Genomic DNA, 19,537 nt, shown 5'->3' with positions numbered 1-19,537 from the left:
AATCAAAAGCCACTCTTATCTTAATTCCAACTATTTCTTGTTCAAATAAAAAGAGAAAGCAATTCACTACCTTTACAAGACAAACCTAGGGAAAATTAGAAACAGATAGGGAGGGAATATTTTTTGTATTTTGTGTGCATACATAAAATTTTAAAAAACCAACAGGATGTTCATTTTCTAGTTACTGAAAGATTATTTTGAAGACAACAAATTTCCACCTCTGCAGAGGATAGAAGAAAAGGAAATGCACTTAAATTACAGTAAAGAAGCAAATGCAATTAAATTTGAGATTAAATATCCTGACTCTGAGATACTTAACATATCTCTCTAATGGAGACTATGATTCTCTCTCCCTGAAGAAATTTAAAACAGGTAGGCATTATTGCCCTGTGCTGGATAGTTCTGATGAAGAGCAACTTCAAGACCGGAGATGGATTGGCTAAGCTCTAACAATCTGCTCTCCCAGAAACAAAAAGGCTCTCATTTGTAGCCTTTGCCGATTTCTGCAGTGTAACTACTCTCACCATGGCCAGTTTCCGGCTGCCACCATGATGTCACTGAGCACGGAGCTGGGAAGAGATCTGCACCATTGGCTCTTGAGAGAGTCTGAGTGAGCTGGCTAGAGCACCACTGCGAGTATGGAGATCAGCTCAGAGAGTCACATTGCCCTCCGTCTCTGCCCAAGCTCTTCTGAACTGAACAGCATTGCATGGTTATCTACCTGTAAAATGTCTCTTCTTTCTCTGTCCCTTTCCTGTCCAGCTAATAAGTTAGCATAGCTACGACAGTCACAGTCCTATGTGGGAAAGCACATAGTTGAGAATAGAAAAGAATGTCTGTTTTTTACCCTAAACAACAGTTTAGGATTTTTAAAGATTTGTATGAGATACTGACAATGAAAATAGGTCATTTTGAATATTAATGAATGACACTTTAAGGTAAGACTTCCCAGGAAAAACTCCCCCTCCCACTGTCACTGTTATTGGGAGGCAACTGGGCTCAGTATGGTGTTAGGAGGGTACCTGAGGAGCACTCGTAATTTTTGAGTTCATAAAAGTGTCCAAGTTTCTTAATCTCAAAAGTCAGGTTGGACCTGGGACACTGCCTGACTCCTGTGGCAGGGAATAGATCATAGAATCACTTCTTCTATAACATGTGTTTTGAAAATGTGAATTTGCTCCACTGAGATTGAGATATTAAAAAATAAAATGAGCATATCACAAATATTGTGTTTTCTTATGTACAATTTTGTCCATAAGAAACACGGGGTGAACACAGAAAACTGCACACAACTGAACCAAGTTGCATAAGAACACACAAAACACTCACACACAAGCGCACATCTCAAACACCCATCTAGTTCACCACCTGTATAATAAACCACACCAACTACAAATGGTGTTACGACTGTCTGTCATTTCTGATAGCGCTCCTTCTACCACTTCACAATAATTCACAATCTGTAACCCTCCCATCACCCAGCAAGCTTCAGATCCTCTTCTAGGTAATGTGCCACCTTTATTGTAGTCCGTGCATTTCTTAACAATTTAACATGTATAAAACTGCTACTGTTTTTATTGGTGCCTCTCTTTTTTTTTTAAATGAGTGTCACAAAAGTTTTTGAGTGTTGTTTTCCTAACACCTTTTTTCCCATAAGCCCTGTGGTCTTTATTGTGTAATTTTGCCTAGCTCTCTGATTTTGAAGAACACATACGTTGTGTTATAAAAGAACTGACTGTGCCAATAAAACATCCTAAAATTCTGCCAGCCAAATTGATTCTATCTTTTTAGAACTAATTTGCATGACCAGGAGCCTACAAGCCATGGCCACAGGAAGAAAGGTGACCTGACAAATGTAACACTAGACAAGCCCCTAAATGCCTTCCTCTTGCAAGAATCTATAGCTCCTCTGAATCAGGGACCAAGGAAAACATAATCAAATTTAGGTCAAAAGCTCGAAATGCAAATTTTAGCATTAATTTCTCTTGGGATTTACAAGACATTTAACCTTTACAACTGAAATATGGACATACAAGATAATGAAACTTGTTTCCTATTATGTATGCATTCATTTTACTATACAAAACATAACTGAGATACAGAAAACGCTAATTACAGCCTTCTCTGTTTAACCACCTTAATTTAATCTCGTTTTCCCAGTGCAAATAAACATGACTGCTTTCTGGTGCTTTCAACAGAGTGTCACGTACCTTTTGTTTTATGACTTGGGGAAGTTCAGTCACAGATCCTGCCCAGCGAGAATATCTCCATTTGTTTCCAGCAGGATTGTCCAGTTCCAGGTAACTAAGGCCAGACACAAGGCCAGGACGTCCCCCTCTGACAAATGGGTCCCCTCGTAACACATTGCCCTGAGCTCCTACTCAAGGAGAAATCAAACGAAATAAGTCTGGATGCACAAATGAAATGAGAATGAGAATATGAAATTGAAAGTCAATGAAGTAACACAACCCATTCAACTGTATGACATTCTGGAAAAGGCAAAACTATGGAGAGAGTAAAAATACCTGTGGTTGCCAGGAAGTGGGGTAGGAGGGATTTTTAGTATTTTTAGTGGATTTTTAGGATCTTTAGAGGACTTTTAGGGCAGTGAAATTGCTCTGTATACTATAATGGATACACGTCATTATGCATTTCTCCGAACCCACAGAATGTACAAGAGTGAACCCTCATGTAAACTATGCACTTTGAGTGATTATTATGTGTCAATGTAGTTTCATCAGTTGTAACAAATGGACCACTAAGGCCTGGATGCTAATAATGGAAGAGGCTGTGCCCATGGGGACAGCGGGGATATAGGGATTCTCTGTACTTTTTGCTCAATTGTTTTGTGAATCTAAAACTACTTTAAAAAATAATATCTATTAGGAGAGTAAAGAAAAGAGACACAACCATTACCTAACAGTAGATGATTATTAAGAAATTATTTTTCATATTCTTAATGTTCTTAGTGTAAGAAGAAAATTTGTTATACAGGTGACTATCTTGTTTCTTAGAAGATACATGCATGTATTTAAGGATGAAACATCATGACATCTGAAACTTCCAAATGGTTCAGCAAATATCACAAATATTTTAAATATATATTTATGCATTGCTAAACAGTCAACATTATAAATACTATATGTAGATATATATATCAAAACATCAAAATAATAATTATTGCACGTATGAGGTGGGTACGTTGGCGTTTTTTACTATGTTTTTTCAACTTTTCTGTATGTTTGAAAATTTTCATAAGAAAATGTTGGGAGGAAAAAGTTCATTGCATCTGGAATACTAACAGTAACCAAAATGCTATTAACAGGCATATATTAACACATAAAAAGTGTTCTAAAAAGTTTGAATACTAATCAAATCCTTTTTCTCATTTCTGTGCCTTATAATTTCAGAAATATTTTCATCTCCATGTATAATTGATTTCCACACTGGTCATGACTGGAAGTTCCTAACTTGCTGATCAGACTTATGTTGATTTTCATTTCCTTTTTTTAATTAAATTTTGCAATTTCATAACATTTTCATAAAATTTTGCAAATTCAAAAATTACACTTTTATCATCAGAAGTTATTAAAGTCTCATATTTTTAAAGAAATGCCTGAGTGCTTCCTCATCTTCCTTGTTAGCTACGTTTTAAAATGCAAATAGTCACACTTTTAATGCAGTGTATTGCCAAGTTCAGTCCCTGAACTACTGGAATCAGAATCACCTAGAATGACTGCAGATTTCTGAGCTCCAGCCAAGACACAGAAGGACGTAGCTGAGAGAAAAGTCAAGTACTCAGCATTTGAACAGGCTGCCCCAGGTAATCCTCTTGCATACCAAAGTTTGAGAATCACCACCTCAACTGACATGCTTGTTTACAAACTACACAGTCTAAGAAATCAGCTTTTATATTTATTTCTAAGCCTGTAGCCTCTCTCTCTACACCTCAGTGAGCTCTGTGCTCCAGCTGGCCCTCTTCCCCTAGACAATCAGCCTGGGGCAACAGTGAAGGGCCCAGATTGTGAAGCCAGACATTGGAATCTTGTGCCTGACCCCAACTGTGGTCTTGGGCAACCTTTCTGTGCCTCAGTGTCCCTGTCGGTAAAATGGAAATATGAATAATACCCAGTTCTTAGGTAGGAGTACATTGGTTAATTTTTGTAAATCACTTAAAATTGTGCTGGGCACATCATAAGTGCTACATGTTTGTTAAACATAAAATAAAATAAGATAAAACAAAGCAAAATTAAAATAAAATAAAATAAAATCAGTAAGTAGCTTCCAATCACCAGCCCAACTGATAACTGATGTCAACAACTTCTCAAAGCTCCCACTTTCATTTCTATTTCCAGATCAGTGTATTTCCATGTTGTTCAAAAACTTGTCCTCCTCCTTCGTCATGTCAGGTCCAAGAAGACAGGCACTTTTTCTGGCATGTTCACTGCTGTATCACCAGTGCCTAGAACAATTTCTGCAGGCACTATAGGTTCCGTAAATAGTTGATCAATAAAGTAAGTGAATGAGGAATTAAGCCTGGCTTAACACTTTGTCTCCCTCCTTATTGCAGTCATCTACTAAATGATTCTCACTTCCTTGATGAGGACTTCAGCACCTGGGTCAGTCTTCTCCTTCATCCCAATTTCTGCCATCACCCCGAGAGAACTTGAGCTCTAATGCTGCTCCATGGCCTCACACAATGCACCACAGTCTCATTTCCATCCCTACTACACTAAGAATCTCTTCATTTTAAGGCAATTAAGCCTGAATCACCAAATCCAATGAAGTCTTCAGACCTTCTCTTACGTCGCTTCGCTGTAGCATTTCTCGCTGTCGATTTCTTCTCTTTTACCTTCCATGTTACTCATCTTTTCTGGTTCTTACCCTATCAGATTATTTCTTTTCAGTCCCTCTTCTTTCGCTACAACTTTATATTTGTCATCTTTCATTTAATCACTCTCTGTATTAAATCCTTTAACGGCATCCCTTGCCATCAGGATGAAACCCAAACTCCCTAACACAGCATCTAGACACAGTCTAAATCAGCTTACCCTTCCAGTTCCTTCTTCAATCACTCAAAGACTAACACTCCACCTCCCGCACTCTGCCACCACCGTCACCACCACCACCATGCACCAAAAACTTTTAACTGCACTGAGTATCCATGTCACAGAGTGAAACTGAAGCTTCTCCTCTTGCTGTCATTTTTCTAGGCTTGTTTGTCAACCTTCCTCACAGGAAACAAAGATGGTGTTCACTGAGGACATAGTTACAGTACACAGAGATACCCAGTGAAATTTCCACTCTGTATGATGGCTCACTGCCATGACATATGACAGAGAGATCAGAGGTAAAAATAACCAAGTATTTCAAAAACACAAAACAGAACACCCGCTAGAATTTCAAAGGCCCTTGGAGACCAGGAATTAACCACAAGAAAGAGGGATGGAGGTAAGTTTGTAATGAAAATTACCCCCTTCCCATTTACCTGAAACCAATTTTAAGGTCTCTTCCATCTGCTTGCATGTGTGCTCTGATAATTTAAACAAAAAATTGATATGTGAGGAAGCACATTTCTTCTTCTCCTCTGAACTAAGACCTGGGGGGAAAAATTTTAAAGGTGCTTAGTTTCCACATTTGTTGAAAATCTCCTTTGAGATGCTGGCCAGGTGTGAGAGTGGGATAAGAGGTTGTTTCCTACCACTGGGGCCATATAATCAAAAATATACTATACGTACATTTTCAAGTGCTCTAGAAGGGTCAAGGGTCAGAAAAAGCAATATTTGATGTTTGTTATAAACAAAATAAGATACATGCATTATATTTAGGGGTAAAGCATCACATGTCTGAAACTTACTTTCAAATGGTTCAGCCGCTCTTGGCTTCTATTAACTTTGACCAGAGGGTGGGGGTGGGTGAAACAGTGAAGGGAGAAAAAACTGAGCACTTCACAGATTGATACCTTTTACCCAACTGCAGTCAGCTTCTCAGGCATAAGGCAAATAGGTAAAAGTAGACGTGCAATGGCCTCCAGCCCACCCATTGGAGACCCCAAAAGCTGGGTTCTGGTTCTACAGTAATTAATTCCTAAAATCCTAGTTCTAGTGCCTCAGTCTCTCTATCTTTAACATCTCTGGTTTCTACATTTTTTTCCTATGACATATAATCTTAGATGGTTACAATTTCTACTCATTATCAAATGGACTTTTGCCAATGCATTTTTTTAAAAGAGGATAGAAAATAATAAAGGGTAGAAATATATTTTTATATAATTTTACTAACTATATTATAATAAACTCAGAATTTCTTAAAGAACAATTGGGGGCATATAACATATCCCAGAATCCTTGATTAATTTCACTTAAAACTTTTAAGAACAAAAACTGCTCAAGAGTAAAATTTTTACTCAAAATTTTTTTACCAACTCAGAAAGCTTTAAAAAAAAAAATCCTCTTCGTTTCTTTTTAAGTGTTAAAGAAAAAAAAAATGGTCATGAAACTGAGTTTAGATCAAGTCCCTTTCCGGATTAATTCCCCAAAGAAATATTACCTCTGTTGTTGCTACAAAAACCTGTGCTTGTGCATTCATTTCCAGCCTGCTGAGGTTGGAAAAGCTCACACTCTAATTAAATCTTAATTGGTAAAAATTAAGCCCAATAGAAAAAAAAAAAAAAAAGTCAATGGAAACACAGAAAAATATTGTAGTTCACTCACAAGAGAAGGCTACAGGACCTCCTCCGAATCTCAGGTAAGCAGTCTTACTCTCCTCCAAGGTGGTAAGAGTCTTGACTGAAGAGTAAGATGCTAACGAGACGATTTGGGATAGAGAAGCAAGTGTGGCCACGAGCTTCAGGACAAAGTTGGAAAGGAGCAGGTTGGACTTGGAACGTAAATAAGCCAAAAGGTCTCTGGAAAGGAGGAATGGATACCAGGACACACACTCTTCTCCAACATGGCAGCAGCTGGTGAGGAACATCCTCTCACTGTGAAGTCAACCAAGTATGAACTCAGTGGTGTGCCCTGAGTCTAACAAAAAGCAGGCAATTCCAGCAGCAACATAGCGTAAGGAAAAAGCTAAGTTGACGCTGGAGCCAATTAGACCTGCTTACAATCAGTATGCCCCTGGATTTCACTCGGTAGCAGTGAGGATTATTGCTAACATAGGCAACCTGCCTGTCTAGAAGAAGGCATCCAATAAATTTAAGCTATTGTTACAAGTTTTAGGTAGTAAGCAAACTCATGATATCCAGAGCAGATTTTTTTTAAAGGAATGTGAGTGGTAAAGAACAGAGGTAAATAAGAAAAGACTTCATTGAAACGTTTTGATTTCTGCAATATCAGTAAACTCCTCATTACTTTTCCTCGAGGAATATTACTTAATCTGAGAAACGGGGAAGATTAAAAAGTATTCTAAAAATCCAGTCAACACCTTCTAGAGATAGCAATAATGATAATGGCTTAACTCTCACTTTAGGGTACTATCCAAAAGAGTAGGCAGGCTTTTTCTTAAACCCTGGAAGATTTTGAGTAGAGTATAATAGATTCTTGCAATTTTGGATTCTTTTGCAATTTAATCTCCATTTGTCATATTTTAAAGCTCTAAAGTTTAACTACTCATTAAAATCCCTGCGATGTTTGTATATAACAATATTTTTAATACTCTACCGCTTTGTTTGATTTTTTCTGAGTCCAAATAAAAGATAACTTTGTATTCTCCTCCTAAGGACCCAGACTGAAGATAATGTGTCCCATACTGGTCGATCAGTCTTCGATAGGCGCTGTAGTCATACAGAGAGGGAAGGTAGGAGAGTTCCTTCCAGAATGACTCAGCAAGTTGTAAAAAGTCCGGATTGTTATTGATAAACTGAGCCACTTCAACAGTGTTCTGAAGAACCAACAACTGATAACTCTATAGGAAGAAGAAAGAGTAAAAGGAGTTTTAGGATGAAGAGTAAAAGGCAATGGAAATAGTTCCTTGTCCAATGTCTCCATCAATAGCCACCTCCATCAATGCAGACTAAATGAATTTTTATTTTTGATGCATAATGAGGTCTCTTCTGGGCCCACCCACTTGAAGCAATCTAAGGAATTTTCGGAATCCCAAACAGAAATAACATCTGAGTGATGACATGGTAACTGGTTTTATACACGACTTTTAAAACCCCCAAGACCAAGTGGTTATGCCTTCCTCAACTAGAAAAAAAGATTCAACATTGTTAACTGCTAAATAATCTCACAAACAGGGATATAATATCCCTAGAGTCCACATCATAACAATGACTTATAGGTAAGGTGACCATATAATTTATCTCCCATACTGGAGTATTTACAGGGTAAGCTACTTTATAATGAGGTCTTTTAAACCCTTCCTAAGCATCTTTTCATGATGTCCAAGACAGAGCTACCTTACACCAAATCCTCACTTATGTGAACAATACAATATGGGTATAATAAATGTTTTTATAGCTCATATTTCCACAATCAACTTCTTAGTCATAAAACAAACAAAATTATATTCCTTTGTACCTCGCTTATGTGATTTATTAATCGTTACTGACTTTAAGAATGAGATGAATTATGTATATTATGAATGATGATCAGCCTGAAAAATTCTTCAGCAGTAAGTGTGAATCAATTAGAACAATTCATTTCAACTGTTCAGGTTGCCCATGATGAAAGTTTTAGTATCTCAATACAACAGAGTATCTAAAATTAAGTCTTTTAACCTCCTCGGATGAAAATGTTGGTATCTCCAAAGTAGTAAAGTATTTTAACATCTTTTATTTTCATGCACCTTCTTTAAAAAACTAGTATTAGTGTTTGGGAAGCACATTTCATTGGATTTTTGAAATTGTATATAATACTTAAAATAGTAGCATCAGTAATCATGAATTAGAAATTTAGGCTAGTTTTAACTAGAAGATTTGAAAGTAATAAGTTTTTTTTTTAGATTTTTAAATAAGAACAAATACTTCAATGAGAAAATAAAAAGTGTAAATAAATGTATTATCAAAGAGAATTAACAAGACAAAAACCATATCTTTTAAAGAAATATATTGGATTATCTCTTTGAAGAAGATACTGTGCCCTAATTAAAAAATGAAAGCTGATTCTTTTAGTAAATGCACTTCTGTTAATGTTAGAAATACCTAAACCAGTAAAATATGGAAAAGTCGGGCTTCCCTGGTGGCGCAGTGGTTGGGAGTCTGCCTGCTAATGCAGGGGGCACGGGTTCGAGCCCTGGTCTGGGAAGATCCCACATGCCGCGGAGCGGCTGGGCCCGTGAGCCACGGCTGCTGAGCCTGCGCGTCTGGAGCCTGTGCCCCCCAACGGGAGGGGCCGCGATAGTGAAAGGCCCGCGCACCGCGATGAGGAGCGGTCCCCGCACCGCGATGAAGAGTGGCCCCCGCTTGCCGTAACTGGAGAGGGCCCTCGCACGAACCGAAGACCCAACACAGCGAAAAATAAATAAATAAATAAATAAATAAAGTAGCTATAAAAAAAAAAAAAAAAAAAAAAAAAAAAAAAAAATATGGAAAAGTTAACTAATATTTCATACTAACCTTTTCCTTATGGATTTCTTCAATATTTGAAGAGTAACTGTACGAAGAAGATGAAGAACTAAAAAAGAGGAAGCGTCCTTTACTAGATGATGAATGTTCTGTTGATGTATGTTTTACATAAGACCAGGTACTATTGTAAAATTCATAATTAAAATCATTATTTATTTTCACCTATAAAGAAAACGAAAAAGTTAGATCTCTGGGACTTTGTTTTTGAAATGTTCTATGTGATCCAGTAGTGGATTTAAATTTCTAATTCTGTTCGACTTGAACAAATGTTAAGATTGGAATTGTTTTTCCTATGCTAGACAGTAGAAGAAAAAGTCATCCCAAACAAATTTAAAAACAGACAACAGGATAGTCACATGTGGTTGAGAAGGGACAGCTCCAGCATTCATGAAGACTACTATTTCTTTATCCTTTATTTTGTCCTAGATCAAGTGTCAAAATGAAATGCCCACAGAGGACTGGCAAGTAATATAAATGTTGGAAGCATCCAGTGGAAGGCGGGGTAATGAAGAAGTGAGCACACACCCTGTCTAAAAGGGTCTAAAAGGTACCCAACACTCAAATCCATCCGACAGTCCTATACATTACTACAGGTTCTAGCACTGACAGATATCTGATTTTTCAAGAAAAGAGATATATCTGAATCTTCATGAAAAAATCTTTAGTTTTCTTTTAAATCATAGGCAACTATCTTGCTAAAAATGTCAGTCACCATGAGAATAAAACAACATGAAATATGACTCTCAGTCTGTTCTATATAAATATTCAAATCAGTAACTCTCCTTTCACAAGTATTTGTGTTTTTATTATATGTCCATACACATCTGTATTTGAGATCAAAGTATAAATAAACACAGAGAAAATTAAAATGATGAATATGATACATTTTAAAAATAAAGCTAAAATCTAAAAAAGAGTGGATATATGTATATGTATAACAGATTCACTTTGCTGTACACCTGAAATTAACACAACATTGTAAATCAACTATACCCCAATAAAAATTAAAAAAAAAAAAAAGCTAAAAAGAAAATAGAATATTATGCAGCCATCGTAAAGGATGAGTGTGAGGACAAATTGTTCATGTTAAATGAAAAAGCAAGTATAAATGTGATATTTACAAATTCTATTAACCACAAATATGCAAGTATATGCCCAGTCAAAAAAAGACTAGAAGGAAGTTCAACAAAATGCCAGAAAATATTAAAAATACTTTCATCACTACCCATGTTAAAAATCAGGCATTCATGCTAGAAGCATGACAGAAGAGAAGAAAAAATAGATTTAACCATACCTTTTATTCCAACATTATTTTCATTATATTATGAAATTGGTTTGTTTAAAAGTCAAATGCAAAAATTCAGCTCAAGTCAAAATGAAGAATATATTATTATTCTTAACTACAAAGAGGACATTATTATTATTATTATTATTATTATTATTATTATTATTGAATACAAAGAGGACATTATTTAAAAATGTACTAGAGATTTCTAGAGTCACTAGATAGTGTCTCAGTCCTATTTGGTTTTGGACAGACACAGAATTTAGTTTTTTCTCTCGAGAAAGAAAAGTTACCTACCTTCCTTTCAATGTAAAAAAAAAAAAAAATTAGCCTATTTTTTTCTCTTCTTCAGATGTACAATTCAAATACTTGATTCATGATTTATGCAGATAAGCCTCTTACAAACTTCAGTTCAGCGTCTCCTCACTCCCATGCACTCTACACATAGCCACAAGAATCCTTTCTCAAGGTAGTGTGATCTTAAATTTTCTTTAATACCCTCTTCCTTCCAGCTAAGATCCTGAAATTTCCCCAGACTGAGTCTTCCTCTGAAGTCACAAATTCAAACATCCTACACTCTGACATCTCTTACTCTTTTGAAACTCATTCTATTATTGCCATATCTATTATTCAACCTCATAGAGACAGCCTTTCAACTTACTTTCCCTTCTCTTTCCCTATCAGCACCTTCATTTTGTCACTTCCTTCATGTTGTAGTTAAGTTTCATGGTTCATGACTTATTATTCTCTTGCCAATGAACCTAACTCCTGCCAATGAACCTTGCCTAGGTATGTTCTGCCACCATATTTGCCAGGCAAAAATTCAACCTTTGTTCAGTGCTCGCAGCCAAGCACCTTAGCACTGCTATAGAAAAATCACACAACTATCGATTGGTGTTACTGTAAGTCCATTCACAATCTCCAACCTCAGTGGAATCCTCAATACATTCCAGCAACCCTAAATCTCTAGCCAATTCTTTCTCTCATTCCCTACAGTGTCTATTTCAAAAGTTCTGCACCCATCTCAATCCCCCACTCTTACAATCATTTCCTTCAGTCTCAGAAGATAAACTTAACCTCTTTCTTTACAAACACTCCCACTATCAGACAGAGACTTCTTACACTTCTGGCTAACAAATTTACAGACTTACGAATGTCTTCGCTTCCTTTCCTGTGCAGGTGTTCCTCCTCCTGTCTAAGGCTAATTTCTCTGTCTTTTTTCTGTACTGCATTCCCTCTCACCTCTTCAAAGGACTAATTAAATTGATTGATTATTCCCTGTCTTACAGCTTCAACTTTTCTTTCTCTACTGGCTCATTCCTATCAACGCTTATACATATTCTAACCCCACCTAAGTACAGTGCGCTGCAAGGGCTCTGAGCCACACTTCTAGGGTTCAGACCCCATAGTTGTCATCTGCTACCTCTGTGATTGTAGGTAAATTACTCAGCACTCTTTGTCTCAGTTTCCTCATCTGTAAAAACAGTAGATGACAGTACCTACATACTTAGGTTATTATAAAAAAAATGTTCTATTGAAACGGTGCTTAGTATATAAAAGGTTCTTAATATATGTGAGCTACTTTTATTATCATTCAGATTATTTTCTGTTAACAAAGTAGATTTAGAAATCTCAGATATCTAGACACATACCAACAGAGGAAGCAGAGGATCAGATAACTAAGCATTAGTTAAAATTGCCTTTAGAATACATTTTTGTTATTCATTTGATATACATATAGGATCTTGCTTTAAAAAATATAATGAAGTATACTAAGTGAACTAAATCAGAGAAAGACAAACATCATATATCACTTATATGTGGAATCTAAAAAAAGGATACAAATGAACTTGTTTACAAAACAGAAACAGACTCACAGACACAGAAAACAAACTTATGGTTACCAAAGGGGAAGGAGAGGGAGGGATAAATTAGGAGTTTGGGATTAGCAGATACAAACTATTACGTATAAAACAGATAAACAACAAGGTCCTACTGTATAGCACAGGGAACTATATTCAATATCTTGGAATAAACTGTAATGGAAAAGACTCTGAAAAAGAATATATATATCTGAATCACTTTGCTGTACATCAGAAACTAACACAACATTGTAAATCAACTATACTTCAATAAAAAAATTTTTTTAATATAATGAATTACATTCAAGAGCAAAACAGGAGGATCCAGGAAGTTATTTTCTCCACCTTAATCTTTGCTCACTCCCATCTGCAACTCATTACATGCTGAGAATAAACAAGACAGTCTTTCAGCATCTCCCAGGCTAAGCTAAGCAGGGTGGCACCTTCCCAAAGTGACCGTGGAGCTGGAATGTGCTTATGTTTCAAAGGCTTCCTTGTGGTATGAAAAATATGAGCAAACAGAGAATGTGCATAGCATCAAAGTAAGTGGCTTACTCAATAAGAAACTGGGTTTGTCCTGGATAAACTACCATGCTGATTTCCAAAACAGAGATTAGAAGAGAGATTGACTGATTCTGTTTTATGTTTATTTACTAACATTTATGTTCCAACAAGCCAAAAGTCATGTTCCACCTGTAGAGGCCTGAATCCCCAGTGGCTCCCCCTCTATTTGAACTGAGGAGGACGTTGAGTTTCCCGCGGCAGTGATTGACTCACTGCCTATTGCTTCCACCTCACTTCCCTCCAGCTGGATCCTAAATAACAGGCTATAATTTCCCTCTGCCTCTGACAAACACCTTCAAATTCAGTGACTGGCAAGGCATTTCAGATGTCAATCCAAAAACCAAGCCATGCTGTAGAAAATGAATGTCAGGATTATGCTGTTATTAAGTTATTTTTCTTCTTCAGAAGCTGCAGGTTTCCAGCATGTCTCCTTTCCAACCATGTCAGAAATTCTCTCCCTTATTATTCCTCTGTTCTGTAACTTTCTAAATTTGACTACATATATACACACACACACACACACATATACACATATATATGCATATATATACATATATGCAATTCTCCCCCTTATAATTATGAAAGAATTATCAACACATCCTCTTAGTAATACGAGAAGAAAAAATTCTCTTTATATGCCTATCTCACATTCTCCCTTCTGGCCAAAGGGTAAATTACAATATATGTTTTTCACCAAGTAGAATTTAGAGTCAAAAAAGTGGTTAATACAATACATTCAGAGAGTAAAATATACTAGAAAAATGAAGGGCTGTGAAGTCTGACAGACTGGATCCAAACTCTACTGCTTATTAATGTGGTGACTTGAAGCAAGTCTGCTGAAGTCCTCTGAGCCTCGATTTCTATATATATAAAACAGTAAAATATTACTTACCTTCCACAGATGTCGTGAGGACTAAAATTACACAAATTGCCTAAAATAGTGCAGATGCCACAGGAAATATTCAAAAATTGGTAGCTATGATTATTTTTCAAGTCAGTTCCACTTTCTACTTTCATGATTCAATAACTCTTAAATGTAATTTAATTCCATTATAAGTTGGAGGTTGGTGGGTTTGCTCCTTATAATCAGAACTGCTTTCTGAAGATGACTAATTTTGGTAAACTAAAGCCCCTTCCTTCTGAATATCCTAATAGTTTTGGTTTACAAATTTGGGAGTAATCAGTAAGGAGGGCTGAACGGGAAATTTTTGAGCTCTGGGAAGATGGGAGGAAAGGCATGAGAGAGGAGATCTTGGAAGAGATGAGCAAGAAAGAGGCTAAAACAGGATGAGACCAGAAACTTCTTTCGGCTTAGGTTGTGGAAAGACAGACAATTTAAGATAGAGGATCTCAACTGTTTTTGTCAGAGGCATTGGCACTATGAGGTAGATAATCTCTCCTCTATGTTCCCTCTAAATCTTCAGGAATTTCCCCTAAAGCCATTACTGTTTTGTGTGAGTAGATTTTGTGTTGAAATCAATAAACAGGATGAGTTTAGGTGTGTAGGACAGAAACAGCCTGCAAGAAGCAGAAGCCTGCAGAGGAAACCTTGAGACCATAAACAAAATTTTAAAGTCTGGCAATATGGTTGCTGGCAAGGATGTGGAGCACAGGCCACTCTTCCACACTGCTGCTGGGGTATAGATTGGTCATATATAGGTTTTGGAAACTTTAGTAAAGTGTAACCTAAACATAGCCTACAAAGCAGCAATTCGAGTTCCAGGTGTCTGCACTAGAGAAGCTCTAGCTCATTTGTATGGAACTCATGCACAAGAATGTTCAAGGCATTTTCATAAGAAAAAAATAGAAACAGCAGTAAAAATGCCATCTACATCAGCATGAATAAACTTTAAAACTCTAATTTTGAGTGAAAGAACGATTCATAGAAGAATATATACTATATGATTTGTCTATATAAGTGGCAAAGAACAAGCAAAACTAAATCACAAATTTTTCTTTAGGGACAAAGACTTATGGGATAAACATATACAGAAAAACAAGGAAATGATTAATACAAAATATAAGATAGTGGTTGCATGGGCAGTACAGGTAGAGAAGATGTGACAGAGAGAGGTAGATAGGAGCCTTTAAATCACTGGTAATATTCTATTTCTTGAGGTGGGCGGTGGGCATATATAGTCCTGTTTGTATTATTAGTTTTCTCCAAACTGCAAGTATATGTTATTCACAGCCTTTTGTACATATGAAATATTTCATAATTTTAAAAAAAGCATTTTTAAGTAAGGTGACACTGTGGCAGTGGTTAGGAGACTATCACAACCAGTCATGAGCAGGGCCTTGGGTTTTAGCACCCAAACAGGGACAGACCATCAGGTTCTGGACCCACATGGAGTATGGAGTTGAAAATGAGACAATGGATATTTCAGCTTGAATGACACAAATTAAAAGTATCATTGCCCTATAACCCAGATTTAAAGAATATATATTCTTAAATAGTGAATGCAACATAAAAGAAGAAGACTCACAGATATAGAGAACAAACTGGTGGAACAGGGGGGGCAATATAGGGGTGAGGGAGTGGGAGGTACACACTACTGTGTGTAAGATAGGCTCAAGGATGTATTGTACAACACGGGGAATAGAGCCAATATTTTGCAGTAACTGTAAATGGAAAGTAAACTTTAAAAATTGTATAAAAAAAATTTTAAGAATAAATAAATCATTTTTTAAAAAAAGAAAATGTATTTTTTAAAGCCTATATAAGACATTTCTAAGAATTGACCACATATGAGGCCACAAGTAAATTCTCAACAAAATACCAAAAAAATCAATATCATATGAATAATGATCTCTGGCAACAATTCACATATTAGAAAGAAATCAAATCAATGTCATTAAGTACCTGGAATGTATAGGAGAGGATATTTCCACTCAGTCTGTAGAAATCTCTCCCATCCCCGCTAAACACCTTTCTGCATTGACCACCAAAACTTTTAGTGTTGAGGACTTTGTTCCTAAACTGGCCCGTGAGCGCATTGTAACTGTTTTTTAAAAAATGAAAGAAGAAAAGGCTGTTAAAAACCAGAAATACCACTTGCTGAAACAGGCATCATTAGAGAACTCTAGATATTCTTGAAATACATTACAGTTTAACATCTCTGCGAGAGCTCAAATAAAAAGCCTCCTAAAGCACACTATGCATTACCCTACTCCCCCTGCTTGCTATAATGGTTAAAACTAATAGCTGGGGAAACCCAACATCCTTTTAGCCTAAGAACGTATTTAGGAAACACACAGCCCTTTTGTATCTACGGCAACAGCTGGTTTTGAATTGAATCTATAGATAAAACCAAACAATTAAGATTACTCTTGAAGACAGAGAACTCTCTACAACGATTTACAACTAGTTGGCCTCTTAGCATGCTAACTGGTATACTCTTTAATTTTACCATTTTTCTGTTAATGAATTTTATAGTAGTATAGAAAAATCACATCTAACTATCACTCTCAAAGAGATTATTTTAAAACCTTGAAACTTTAACTTGGGTCTGACCATAAAAGTTTTTCAGAATTCTTTTTAAAAAGGTTAAGAGGATTGCCTCAACTTCACTTGAAAGTTTAGGTGATTACTTTTCAGTCTGAGTGTTCCAACACACTTTCTCTCTCCTTCCGCTGCTCTCATTCTGTTGTCTCTTCATTCCCTTAAGTAGCCCCACATCATTGAATTAGTTCTCCCCCCTTCCCTCCCATAGCGGGACTGACTGGCCAGGTTTTCCCAGGTCTGAGGGGTTTCCTTAGATGCAGGACTTTCAGTGCCAAAACCAACAGTCCAGGGACAACTGGTCCCTCTGTGCTTTACCACATATATTTACAGGTATATAGATAGGAATTTTTAAATTGTTTCAGGATGTGGAAAAGAGCTCTAAGCAAAGTCTTGACTATTAGGTGATTTGTTATTAGACTTACCAAACCACAAAATAAAATACAACAAAATAAAAACTACAACCCATCGATGGGTGCAGGAAGACACCCAACACCTTACCCATGTCCAGTAAGTTCTATGTTGGGAGGAGGTTTATCGAGGTCACAGGAAGGCCTGCTTTCTGAGTCCTCACATTTGTCCTCATCAGCACCGTCCTCTTCACAGTCAGAATCTCCGTTGCAAACCAAAGATCTGCTGATGCACTGACCTGAACACAAGAAAAGCCACCACACAAAAATAAAAGAGGTGAAAAGGAAAACACTACCTGGGATCAAAAGATTTCACCCTGGACCCCCAACACAACACTGATACTCTAATGTGAGTTCGAGATAAACCCTCAGCACCCAGGGAAGGACTGCTGATTATTTTGGTCTTCATTTTTCAACATGCAAATTGATTCTGACCTTGGCTGGACACAAGATTGAAAATAGAACCTGAATTCAAATTCCAGGCTCTCACCCATAAACATCAAGCACTTTGTCTGAATTCTCCAAAATCACACAATGCCAGTCATTGGGAAGACAGATTGACCTCCTGCCCTTCAACTTTCCATTTCTCTTCTGTAATCACTGACCAAGATGCCAAAGTGCTGTCTTTCTTGGTGATTTAGATATATATGCTTTGAGAGCATGGGAACTGGATTAAAAGATTACAATTCAACATTTCTTTAGCACCTTCTCTGTTTAGGACACTCTTGGGTGTTGGGATACAAATATGAATAAAAAGGGTATTCACCAGGGTTTTCATATACTTTACAATCTAATTGGAAAGAGTATGAAGTTAGATCATTACAATTCAGCAATGTAATTGTTATGATAGATATAAGCCCAGGGTACCAGAAGCACAAGGAAGCACTAGAGGGTCCCAGATGATCTAGCCCCGGCCTCCCTCCTCAGCATTATATCCAACCATTCTCTTACTAGCTTCCTATGCCCTAGTAATACTGGATCATTTACATAAGTCAAAGACCAACTTTTTTTGCCATCTCCACTGACGTTGCACCTACAATTCTTCAAAAATCAAATCACACATTACCTCCTCTCAGAAACCACCCTTGCCCCACAAGCTACAATGTATGTCCTTCATCTGTGCCCTTATAGTATGCATGGCACAAAACTGTCCTGATAGCACATCCCACTATGCTGTCACTTGATCCAATGCAGCAAACATTTGTTGAGAGTCTACTATGTACCACACACTCCAGATGCAAAAATAAAAGAAATATAATCCACACCTTCAAGGAGTTCAGTCTACCAAAAGATATCCAGGGCAACAAATACTTCAGATTACAGATGATACAATGCACATAGAGAACACAGAAAAGTGATCTGTTAAATAGCTCTATCAGTTGGGCATTTAGGGAAGGTCTCCCTAAGGCGGCATCATCTGATTTGGGTTTTGAAAGTACAATAGGAGTTTGACAAGTATTGTTGAAAAACATGTCTAACACAGGAAATGTTTATGTACTATTTTGCCCATAAAACTTTAAGAATTTTGAGGGAAGAGGCTATGTGTTTCATTCTACATCCACAACCCTCATTTCTGTATCTGGAACATAAAAAGAATAATAAATGTTTGCTAAAAGTTGTTGAATTAACCTTTCTGCACAAATGCAACATAGACAATAGGTCAAATATTATTCAATCCAAAGCTGTTTCATTCCCCCATGCATAGAGATGACCCGTATTGCTCCTTGATTAACTAATTAGAGTTGCTTTTCTTGTAAACATAAAAATAATTTGGGCAGTAATATTGTTTTTGCCCAATTTCAGTCTTCATTCCAGACTCATTCTACATCTTCACCAAAAATGCAATGTCAAGAACTGCTTGGGTCTGTCAATAGCCATATTTCTTTTTCAAAGAAGCAAAGAGTATCCCCACCTTTATTACCAGATGACACCCATGCATTTAAAAGAATGATAGTTGAGTGTGCAACTAATATGCCAATAAAAATCCAACTGATTTGGGGGGAAATTAATTTATAGGCTAATATAAATGCAGTACAATTCAACAAATACATACTGAGCAAATTAAACAAATAGCATTTGAATTTACACTCTGCATGCCGAACCTATGGGAAGCAAATACCTGAAAAACACCTGAAACGTTCTCCACATCCCTCTTCTGTTGGACATCCTCGTGTAGGTTCACACGATTGTGGTTCAAAAGCACTTCCAACACAGGGATGGCCGCCATACTGACCATAAACAGCAACTGATCGCTTGCGAGTCTAAATACAAACCAAATAGCTTTTCAATATCTCCAGTTTCCTTTATTTGAGAAATAAAATCTGGGATAAATTAATACAATTG

At 36.8% G+C, this 19,537-nt stretch overlaps 1 protein-coding gene across 1 annotated transcript in view; it reads right to left on the bottom strand.

Annotated features, from left to right (window-relative positions):
• C7 (complement C7) overlaps positions 1 to 19,537 on the bottom strand; it is a 52,079-nt gene that overhangs the window by 22,224 nt on the left and 10,318 nt on the right. Inside the window, exons 4-10 of the mRNA XM_059916304.1 lie at positions 19,314 to 19,455; positions 17,286 to 17,433; positions 16,146 to 16,284; positions 9,563 to 9,733; positions 7,665 to 7,908; positions 5,489 to 5,599; positions 2,211 to 2,377 (exon numbers count right to left, since the gene is read on the bottom strand). Coding sequence (XP_059772287.1) covers positions 2,211 to 2,377; positions 5,489 to 5,599; positions 7,665 to 7,908; positions 9,563 to 9,733; positions 16,146 to 16,284; positions 17,286 to 17,433; positions 19,314 to 19,455 — 1,122 coding nt within the window. The remainder of the gene's footprint in view (positions 1 to 2,210; positions 2,378 to 5,488; positions 5,600 to 7,664; positions 7,909 to 9,562; positions 9,734 to 16,145; positions 16,285 to 17,285; positions 17,434 to 19,313; positions 19,456 to 19,537) is intronic.

This window comes from Balaenoptera ricei, chromosome 3 (genome assembly GCF_028023285.1).
Source record: "Balaenoptera ricei isolate mBalRic1 chromosome 3, mBalRic1.hap2, whole genome shotgun sequence".
Taxonomy (NCBI): Eukaryota; Metazoa; Chordata; class Mammalia; order Artiodactyla; family Balaenopteridae; genus Balaenoptera; species Balaenoptera ricei.
This window is presented reverse-complemented; position numbering and strand designations above follow the sequence as displayed.